The sequence below is a fragment of the Palaemon carinicauda genome, chromosome 23, assembly GCF_036898095.1.
Source record: "Palaemon carinicauda isolate YSFRI2023 chromosome 23, ASM3689809v2, whole genome shotgun sequence".
Classification (NCBI taxonomy): domain Eukaryota; kingdom Metazoa; phylum Arthropoda; class Malacostraca; order Decapoda; family Palaemonidae; genus Palaemon; species Palaemon carinicauda.
In genome coordinates this window covers 5,011,516-5,022,918 of record NC_090747.1, presented here as the reverse complement: position 1 = coordinate 5,022,918, position 11,403 = coordinate 5,011,516, and the positions used below count along the sequence as shown (strand labels likewise).

Here is an 11,403-nt window from a genome sequence, read left to right as displayed (position 1 = left end):
ATCGATGTTCCGACGAAATTTTCACTAAACCAATTTTTCTTGATCCCAATGCTAATACTAAAAGGTCTCTTTTACAAACAATTGCTTCACAGTTTGACCTTTTTGGTTTCAATATGCCATTGTTTAACCGCTGTAGATTGTTCATGCATCAATTACAGTGTCAAAAGAATTTACACTGGGATCAACCATTAACGCAAGAATTGCAGAGAGAATGGATTAATATTTGCAGGCAAACCAACAGAGCTCCTCCTTTAAAAATTGCTAGGAGTGTTGGTCCACGAGATGGCAATTATGATATTTATATTTTTTCAGATGCTAGTAAGGACATATTCGGTTGTGTACTCTATTTACAACATATTGAATCCAATTGCTTAAGCTTTATACATGCCAAAAACCGACTTGTAAATAAGCAACTTAAGAGTAAATCCATGCCCTCTCTGGAACTTAACGCATTACATTTAAGTGTTGAGTGTGCTCTTGAGATTTACAAAGATTTGTCTGGATCTGCTTGCTTAAAACCCTTAAAGGTTAATAATATTTACGTATATACTGATTCTCTCTGTGCCTTACATTGGCTGAATTCGGCTGCCTTGAAATTGGACAAATTAAATAAACATTCTCCATTTGTCGTAAACAGACTTCATAATATACAAAGAATGTGTGAAACGGTTCCTATAAAATTTAGCTTTATTTCAGGGAAAAACAATCCTGCGGACATAATCACCAGATGTGTGTCATACAACCAGTTGCAAAATTCTTGCTTTTTTTTCAGGACCAAATTTAAGTATAAATGAAGTTCCAGAATTATCAACTACCATACCAGCATTTGAGATGCCCACTGAGGTTCAAGCAACTCCTTCCACAGCTCAGGTTATTGAAGTTGCTAACAATCTTATTGATATTAATAATTATTCCAATTTCAGGAAACTTGTATTGATTTTTCGCAATATTTTCTTAGTGGTGCACAAGTGGAAGCTGAAAGCGAAAATTGCTTGCTCACCAGTCGCTAATTACTTTGCCCAGGCTATAAATTACTTGTTAAACAATGAACAAAGAAAGCATTATCCTGAGGTATATTCTTACCTACAGCATGGTCTTAATTCCAGAAAAGACATTCCTCCTATTATAACGCAACTTAATGTATTTTTAGATTCACAGGGTCTTCTGAGAGTTAAGAGTAAATTCAAAAAATGGAATTATGGCTTAAGTGGAAATTACCCTTTATTATTGCACCCAGACAGTCATTTGACCAAACTAATTATTTGGGATGCACACCTCAAATTATTACATTCAGGATGTTATTCTGTATTAACAGAGCTCAGAAAGCATTATTACATCCCTAAACATTTCTCAGTTGTGAAAAAGGCTCTTAAACAGTGTGTTCATTGTCGTAGGTTTAATAATCGTTATATAAGGTTAAATCAGAACTTTTACAGAGACTTCAGAGCAGATCCTCCTACGGTTCCTTTTTCTAACATATTTATGGATTATCTAGGACCCTTCAATACGAAGGATGGAAAAGAGACCCGTAAGGTTTGGTTACTATGTATCACCTGTACTTGGTCTAGGGCAGTTAACCTCAAAATTTGCAGGAGTTTGAATGTTGCAGAATTTTTAAGAGCATTTCAGCTACACTGCTTTGAGTACAGGATTCCTCAACTTTGTATTAGTGATCTTGGGACTCAGTTGGTGGCAGGAGGTAATACCATAACTTCCTTCATTAGTGACCCTCGGACGCAATTATATTTTGAGGAAAATAATGTAAAACCCCTCTCCTTTCAGCAATATTTCAAAGGCTGCAGTGAATTGGGATCATTAGTAGAAGTCTGTGTAAAAATGGTCAAAAGATTAATGTTTGGAGCAATTAAGAATTTTATATTGACGTATGTAGACTTTGAATTTCTTGTCTGTAATATTGTGCATCTCATTAATCGACGACCTATAGCCTTCAAAGAAGCTCTTCGTGCTGAGACTGACAATGTGCCCGAACCAATAACGCCGGAACAGCTCGTGCGAGGCTATGAATTTACTTCTCTAAACCTTATCCCTAATCTTCAACCTCTTTCAGTTGAAGATCCAGAATTTGACCCTGATAATCAAGCTATTTCTCAGAATTACGTTAAGTTGTGTAAAATTAGGCAGACTTTAATAGAGACCTATCATAATGAATTTCTAGGTACTCTGATTCAGCAAGCAGTTGACAGAAAGGGGCGGTATCGACCCGTTACTCATAAATTACTGAAGGTTGGCGATGTTGTATTAATTAAGGAGGAACATACCGAAAGGAATAATTATCCTCTAGGCATAATTTTGGAAGTTTTTAAGAATGATTTGGGTGAAGTTACCCATGCAGTTATTAAGAAAGGAAAAACAGGCCAGACATCAAGGTTGCATGTAAATAATATTATTCCAATACTAGAAAACACAGGAAGTACCAATTCAGCTACTCCTGATGTTTGTAATTCTGTTACTTCGTCCTTAAGGCCCAAAAGAAAGGCTGCTATATTAAGCCAAGAAAGGACAAGACAGATGCTTTAATCTTTATTCAGTATTTGTATTTTCTTGTATTTAATTTAATTATTTTTACATTTCTTAAATGTATTTTTTCTTACAATTGTCCTTGTTACATATGTTTCAGGATGGAATTTTTTCATTTCTGAAAAAAATCCCATCTTCGCCCCTGGACTGTACAAGACATTTCATATTTTCACATGGCGACAGGAAAGACTAGTAATTATTAAGAATTTGGTATTTTCAATTGCCCTACTCTTGGTACCATCAAACTGTCTTTCCTGCCGTCCAGTCTTTAAAGATGGATAGTTTGCTAACTCCTCCTCCTTCCATATGCTTTACTCGAGCGAAAACGCCGACGAGGAGGCAGGCAGCCCGGCCGTCCGACAGTGTCAAAGACAGAGACACAGAGACCTCACTCACCTGGAAAGGTTTCCACATTTTTTATTTGTCCGACATGCCTTTCTTAGGCTAAAGGCTTTTATTGGGATCCCTGGTCTACGTCACCCTCTTGTGAAAATCTGCCAAAATCCATCTGCAACGCCTTTGTGCATGGTTCGACAATGGTGAGTACCAAGAATATATAGGGCTTATTTTTAAGGTTATCATTGCGAACTCTCATTGCCTTGTGTTGCCTATTAAAGTTTTTCCTGTCTGTCATTTTTAATCTTATGAAGATTCGTAATAATTCTTTTTTGGTCAATATGTTTTCTATATCTTATTCTCTTGTCCTTTCAGGTGATTTAGCTCTCTGACTAGTAACTCTAGCTTATTCATAAATTCACGTTGTTAACACTTGGGTAAGAGAATCGTCTAATACATTAATGTTTCGAGTGATTATATTTATGACGAATTGTCTCCCATATTACGACCGAGCAAATTTATATTAGGTTTACCGTTCATTTCAGGATGGTGTTTGGTTTCGGTGTATCGGCCCTTTTATTTCCTTCCTGATACTAATGTAAACCTCAGTTGCTCAATTGTAAGGTAATTTTAAGTGGGTTATTATTCCGATGGGTATATTCTTCTACATAAATGACCATGACTTTTTGATTCTAATCTTCCTGAATATTTCATTACAGACAGCGAGCGAAGCAGAACGAAGGAAACGCCCTACGATCTACGTGAATTGCCTTGTTCTCCAACCAATTGTTTGTAACTACGTTACTACGTAATTTTAAAGGCTTATTTATGTAATAAATATCATATTTAATTACATTTTTCCTTCCAACCTTTATTTCAAATCACAGATTTTTATGGTGTTCTGCTTATGGCGCCCAACGTGGGGCAACACAATGAAAGGTGCTTAATGATGGTGCAGATGATCCAGTAGAGAATTGACCACGACCGGGGCTCCCAGTAGTCTCATATTTCTATTTGCAGGACTTTGACATTTTCCTTTCCAGGATATTAACATTTCATTTAAATAAATATATTTTTCCTTTTCAGAAAGTTAACATTTTATTATTTTGCATTTGTTATACGTTTGTTATAATGGCTAACTTACAGGTACTGATTGGACAACGAAAAGTCATTCGGAGAAAAGTCACCGAACAATTCAATAGGTCTGACACCTATTCTGCCCTTACACAAGAAGAAAAGTTAGCTATTAAAGGTCTTCTTGTTAATTATAGAAACAAGCTGTCAGAGCTAGATGATCATATCCTCTTGAAGAAATTTCCTGACGTATCTGATGAAGCAGAGTTAGAGCCAGAATTAACAAGTTGCCAGGATTATTTAGATAAAATTGAGTATTGTTTACCATTACTTGAGATTTCCAGGGGTAATAATGGTTCTAATATTCCCGACGTGGCCCGCAGTTTACTGAAACAGCCAACAGCTCCTCTTCCTAAGTTTACAAGTAAAGGAGAAGATTTATTGAAATTTATAGCAGAGTTTGAGGCTACAACTAATGTATTTCAGTATCCTGATAGAGATTTACTTTTATTGCTGAAGCAACAGATAGACGGTCGAGCAAAGACTTTATTATGTTCTCTGGAAGCTGACAAACAGCGTTATGTAGATGCCAAAGAATTATTGATTTCCGCCTTTGCTTCTAAGGAGGTTTGTAAAAACAATGCAATTAGGAAAATTACGGAGTTAAGTCTAAGAGAGGGTGATGACCCCTTCACATTTATTTTCATCCTCCGATCAGTATGTGAAGCAGTCAAGACTTTTAACATTGGAGCGGATGAATTTGTCAGATATTTTGCTTGGCATGGCTTAAATGTTCGCTTTCAGCGTCATTTTATTAATATTACAGGAAAAACTCATCCTTCCTTAAATGACATTATTTCACATTTCTTTGCAGCTTGCGAAAGGTACAAAAGTGACGGGAAAGGTGTTGAAAGCTTGAAATGTAAAGCTTCACGTGTCAAAACATTAACACTCCCTCTTCCTAAAGAGAGTACTACCAGCATGGCTGCGGAAGCAGTAACATATGATAGAGACAGGTCTTCGCCTCAGTGTTCCTTGTGTTCTGCGGTTGGAAATACTGATAAATTTCACTTTATCCATAAGTGCCCTAATTTTCTTTCTCCTACAGATAAAGTGCATATTTTAAAATCTAGAAATGGATGTGTAAAATGCGGCCAGTTTAATCATGTTTCCGGTAAGTGTCGTTTTAAATTCAAAAGACGCTGTTCAAATTGTAACAGCTGGCATATGACTTACCTATGTGATAGGAGTCAGTCACCAGACAGAGACTCTAACAATATTAATAACTGCAAATCCAAGGTGGAAACTTCTCCTCAAATAAGCAGCGGTGTTGCCGTACTTCCTACTTGTCAAGGTGATTCCATTTTACCCACCTTTTCATTTAAAGTTGGGGGAACTGTTTACAGAGGACTGAAGGACAGTGGTTCGCAGAGCACGTTTGTCACTAAGAATTTGGCGGAGGAGAATAATCTTAAAATCATTAACTCAAAGGTAAAGCTAACAGTTAATGGGTTTAATGGTAACAAGGAGTATTTTACTGAAATTGTTGAAGTTCCTGTTACGATCGGAGATAAATCCTTTATAATTTATTGCTTGGTTGTACCAAACATTAATGTAGCATTCAAATTACCTCTGCTTGGTAGATTAGTTGATAAATTTCAGGCACAAGGTGTTAAATTAGCTGATCAATTCCTTAATAAATGTTCTCATGAAATTGATAATGTTCAGCTCATTTTAGGTACAGACTTCGCTTATTGTATTGCAGGTACAGATACAGTTTTTGGAGGAATAAATTCATCGATGTATACCGAGTGTCATGCAGGTATTTTGTTGTCTGGTTGCATTGATTTAATGATCAAGAATATTGATAATTTAGCTGATAAGAGTGCCAACCTCGGCTGTTAGTAACCCATTTGAGTGTAGTTCTGCTATTCATATCCAGAGTAATTCATTTTTGCTGAACTCTAAAGTTCATATTTTTGCCGATGATGACGTTAATAATAACTTTGAGGTAAACTGTTCTTTTTCTGTAATAAATGAAAGAGGTATGCTTATGGAGAAACCACTGCAACAGGCCACTGATCAACTTCTAGAGTCTGAATGCAATTATTACTTAAATTACGATCAGAATTCCTACAATGATGAAAGTATTGAACTTAATAACCAGTTGGTCGAATTTACCATCAAAACCCTTCGTCGTAGGGAGTCTGATGGACGTATTATCGTTCCCTTGCTGTGGAATGGGAAAGTTTCTCATTTACTTTCAAAGAATGAAAATCTATCTTAAGTTGATATTAAGGTCTAACCTCAAGAGACTTAAACGACATCCAGAACGTTTGCAGCTCGTTGACCAAACAATTAAGGAGCAATTGAAGGCAGGAATAATTGAACCCATTTATGATTTAGAAGTGTTTAAAAGTGAGAATGCTCAACATTCTTTTTTACCACAGATGCCTATCTTTAAACTGGATAGGGATAGTACCAAATGTAGGATTGTATTTTTGTCTAACCTTAGGGATTCTTCTAATAATATATCTTTGTCACATAACCAGTGCATGTATTCAGGGCCTACGTTAAACCAAAAATTGTCTTCTTCCTTTTTACAGCTTAGATTTGACCAAAAGTTACTCATATTTGACCTTAAGAAAGCCTTTAATATGTTATCTTTAACAGAAACTGATCAGTCGAAGTTGTTATTTTTTTTGGTACAAAAATGTGAATCAAGGTGATTTTTCCTTATTGGCTTTTAAGAATGTAAGATTACCTTTTGGCCTTAGATGTAGTCCCTTTTTATTAATGATTTCATTATATTACATACTTGTTTTACAACCTTCAGAGGATTCTCGAATAGCAGATTTAAAGAAATCTATCAATTCCATGATTTATATGGACAATGGGGCCATTACTGCCAATACTTCAGAGGAGTTAGAGTGGTCGTATAAACAGCTTTCGAATATATTCAATCCCTATAAATTTGACATTCAGCAGGTTGTAACTAATGACTCAACTTTACAGGATGAAGTGGACAACAAAGCCGAGGCAGCTACGCCTTTACGTAAAAAGTTGTTTGGTTTAAACTGGGATCGATGTTCCGACGAAATTTTCACTAAACCAATTTTTCTTGATCCCAATGCTAATACTAAAAGGTCTCTTTTACAAACAATTGCTTCACAGTTTGACCTTTTTGGTTTCAATATGCCATTGTTTAACCGCTGTAGATTGTTCATGCATCAATTACAGTGTCAAAAGAATTTACACTGGGATCAACCATTAACGCAAGAATTGCAGAGAGAATGGATTAATATTTGCAGGCAAACCAACAGAGCTCCTCCTTTAAAAATTGCTAGGAGTGTTGGTCCACGAGATGGCAATTATGATATTTATATTTTTTCAGATGCTAGTAAGGACATATTCGGTTGTGTACTCTATTTACAACATATTGAATCCAATTGCTTAAGCTTTATACATGCCAAAAACCGACTTGTAAATAAGCAACTTAAGAGTAAATCCATGCCCTCTCTGGAACTTAACGCATTACATTTAAGTGTTGAGTGTGCTCTTGAGATTTACAAAGATTTGTCTGGATCTGCTTGCTTAAAACCCTTAAAGGTTAATAATATTTACGTATATACTGATTCTCTCTGTGCCTTACATTGGCTGAATTCGGCTGCCTTGAAATTGGACAAATTAAATAAACATTCTCCATTTGTCGTAAACAGACTTCATAATATACAAAGAATGTGTGAAACGGTTCCTATAAAATTTAGCTTTATTTCAGGGAAAAACAATCCTGCGGACATAATCACCAGATGTGTGTCATACAACCAGTTGCAAAATTCTTGCTTTTTTTTCAGGACCAGATTTAAGTATAAATGAAGTTCCAGAATTATCAACTACCATACCAGCATTTGAGATGCCCACTGAGGTTCAAGCAACTCCTTCCACAGCTCAGGTTATTGAAGTTGCTAACAATCTTATTGATATTAATAATTATTCCAATTTCAGGAAACTTGTATTGATTTTTCGCAATATTTTCTTAGTGGTGCACAAGTGGAAGCTGAAAGCGAAAATTGCTTGCTCACCAGTCGCTAATTACTTTGCCCAGGCTATAAATTACTTGTTAAACAATGAACAAAGAAAGCATTATCCTGAGGTATATTCTTACCTACAGCATGGTCTTAATTCCAGAAAAGACATTCCTCCTATTATAACGCAACTTAATGTATTTTTAGATTCATAGGGTCTTCTGAGAGTTAAGAGTAAATTCAAAAAATGGAATTATGGCTTAAGTGGAAATTACCCTTTATTATTGCACCCAGACAGTCATTTGACCAAACTAATTATTTGGGATGCACACCTCAAATTATTACATTCAGGATGTTATTCTGTATTAACAGAGCTCAGAAAGCATTATTACATCCCTAAACATTTCTCAGTTGTGAAAAAGGCTCTTAAACAGTGTGTTCATTGTCGTAGGTTTAATAATCGTTATATAAGGTTAAATCAGAACTTTTACAGAGACTTCAGAGCAGATCCTCCTACGGTTCCTTTTTCTAACATATTTATGGATTATCTAGGACCCTTCAATACGAAGGATGGAAAAGAGACCCGTAAGGTTTGGTTACTATGTATCACCTGTACTTGGTCTAGGGCAGTTAACCTCAAAATTTGCAGGAGTTTGAATGTTGCAGAATTTTTAAGAGCATTTCAGCTACACTGCTTTGAGTACAGGATTCCTCAACTTTGTATTAGTGATCTTGGGACTCAGTTGGTGGCAGGAGGTAATACCATAACTTCCTTCATTAGTGACCCTCGGACGCAATTATATTTTGAGGAAAATAGTGTAAAACCCCTCTCCTTTCAGCAATATTTCAAAGGCTGCAGTGAATTGGGATCATTAGTAGAAGTCTGTGTAAAAATGGTCAAAAGATTAATGTTTGGAGCAATTAAGAATTCTATATTGACGTATGTAGACTTTGAATTTCTTGTCTGTAATATTGTGCATCTCATTAATCGACGACCTTTAGCCTTCAAAGAAGCTGTTCGTGCTGAGACTGACAATGTGCCCGAACCAATAACGCCGGAACAGCTCGTGCGAGGCTATGAATTTACTTCTCTAAACCTTATCCCTAATCTTCAACCTCTTTCAGTTGAAGATCCAGAATTTGACCCTGATAATCAAGCTATTTCTCAGAATTACGTTAAGTTGTGTAAAATTAGGCAGACTTTAATAGAGACCTATCATAATGAATTTCTAGGTACTCTGATTCAGCAAGCAGTTGACAGAAAGGGGCGGTATCGACCCGTTACTCATAAATTACTGAAGGTTGGCGATGTTGTATTAATTAAGGAGGAACATACCAAAAGGAATAATTATACTCTAGGCATAATTTTGGAAGTTTTTAAGAATGAATTGGGTGAAGTTACCCATGCTGTTATTAAGAAGGGAAAAACAGACCAGACATCAAGGTTGCATGTAAATATTATTATTCCAATACTAGAAAACACAGGAAGTACCAATTCAGCTACTCCTGATGTTTTTTAATTCTGTTACTTCGTCCTTAAGGCCCAAAAGAAAGGCTGCTATATTAAGCCAAGAAAGGACAAGACAGATGCTTTAATCTTTATTCAGTATTTGTATTTTCTTGTATTTAATTTAATTATTTTTACATTTCTTAAATGTATTTTTTCTTACAATTGTCCTTGTTACATATGTTTCAGGATGGAATTTTTTCATTTCTGAAAAAAATCCCATCTTCGCCCCTGGACTGTACAAGACATTTCATATTTTCACATGGCGACAGGAAAGACTAGTAATTATTAAGAATTTGGTATTTTCAATTGCCCTACTCTTGGTACCATCAAACTGTCTTTCCTGCCGTCCAGTCTTTAAAGATGGATAGTTTGCTAACTCCTCCTCCTTCCATATGCTTTACTCGAGCGAAAACGCCGACGAGGAGGCAGGCAGCCCGGCCGTCCGACAGTGTCAAAGACAGAGACACAGAGACCTCACTCACCTGGAAAGGTTTCCACATTTTTTATTTGTCCGACATGCCTTTCTTAGGCTAAAGGCTTTTATTGGGATCCCTGGTCTACGTCACCCTCTTGTGAAAATCTGCCAAAATCCATCTGCAACGCCTTTGTGCATGGTTCGACAATGGTGAGTACCAAGAATATATAGGGCTTATTTTTAAGGTTATCATTGCGAACTCTCATTGCCTTGTGTTGCCTATTAAAGTTTTTCCTGTCTGTCATTTTTAATCTTATGAAGATTCGTAATAATTCTTTTTTGGTCAATATGTTTTCTATATCTTATTCTCTTGTCCTTTCAGGTGATTTAGCTCTCGGACTAGTAACTCTAGCTTATTCATAAATTCACGTTGTTAACACTTGGGTAAGAGAATCGTCTAATACATTAATGTTTCGAGTGATTATATTTATGACGAATTGTCTCCCATATTACGACCGAGCAAATTTATATTAGGTTTACCGTTCATTTCAGGATGGTGTTTGGTTTCGGTGTATCGGCCCTTTTATTTCCTTCCTGATACTAATGTAAACCTCAGTTGCTCAATTGTAAGGTAATTTTAAGTGGGTTATTATTCCGATGGGTATATTCTTCTACATAAATGACCATGACTTTTTTATTCTAATCTTCCTGAATATTTCATTACAGACAGCGAGCGAAGCAGAACGAAGGAAACGCCCTACGATCTACGTGAATTGCCTTGTTCTCCAACCAATTGTTTGTAATTACGTTACTACGTAATTTTAAAGGCTTATTTATGTAATAAATATCATATTTAATTACATTTTTCCTTCCAACCTTTATTTCAAATCACAGATTTTTATGGTGTTCTGCTTATATTTTGTTATATAAAAAGTTAATAAAATATGTCTATCTAACCAAAGGAATATATCTAAAACAAAAATGTAATAGATATTAATTAAAACGGCTTTTTTTTCTTTTATTTTTTTGCTTGTGTGAACTACAAAAAAGATCTTAGCACTATAAGACCGTTGCCACTCTAAACCTCAAGCATTAATTTATTTGAGCTAAATACAGTTATGCTCTATTGTAATTTGTTCTCAAGTAAAGCTGATACTTCTCTGATTGTTCCGTGTGACATTTAACGTTTACTTTAGTTTTGCTGTAATTAAATATGGATTTTCATAATACTAAGTTAAAAGATGTTTTATGTTTAGCAGGAATTTTTTCAGAGAGATGAAGGAGAATTACCCGCTTCAACTCGTTATAAATTTCGTTTTCTCTTTCCTTTCCTCGTGGCCGACTAATGCATTTGAAATTATTAGATTTTTTATAAATCGCCCTGAAATAGAAAAAAAAAACTATTGTATGGAAAACGGAAAATATATTAATTTCTTTCAATAAAATATGATGATTTTCACAGGATATTATATCCTCTTTCAATTTATTTTTGAAGAGTTCTGTTT

At 35.4% G+C, this 11,403-nt stretch overlaps 1 protein-coding gene and 1 long non-coding RNA gene across 4 annotated transcripts; both read left to right on the top strand.

Annotated features, from left to right (window-relative positions):
* The first annotated feature begins 236 nt into the window (after window positions 1-236).
* LOC137617099 (uncharacterized) lies at window positions 237-5,393 on the top strand. Of its 3 annotated transcripts, XM_068346938.1 has the most exons (3): window positions 237-3,077; window positions 3,420-3,498; window positions 3,594-5,393. In XM_068346938.1, the coding sequence occupies exon 1, from the start codon at window positions 832-834 to the stop codon at window positions 2,536-2,538; it is 1,707 nt and encodes a 568-aa protein (XP_068203039.1). In that variant the 5' UTR covers window positions 237-831; the 3' UTR covers window positions 2,539-3,077; window positions 3,420-3,498; window positions 3,594-5,393. The 3 variants fall into 3 exon arrangements, with proteins under 3 accessions (XP_068203039.1, XP_068203038.1, XP_068203037.1); XM_068346937.1 differs by lacking the exon at window positions 3,420-3,498; XM_068346936.1 differs by having other exon boundaries at window positions 237-3,498.
* A 4,084-nt stretch (window positions 5,394-9,477) lies between these two features.
* LOC137616903 (uncharacterized) lies at window positions 9,478-10,718 on the top strand. Its single transcript, XR_011039511.1, has 3 exons — window positions 9,478-10,342; window positions 10,451-10,529; window positions 10,625-10,718. It is a non-coding gene; the product is annotated as an uncharacterized lncRNA (long non-coding RNA).
* The last annotated feature ends 685 nt before the right edge of the window (window positions 10,719-11,403 follow it).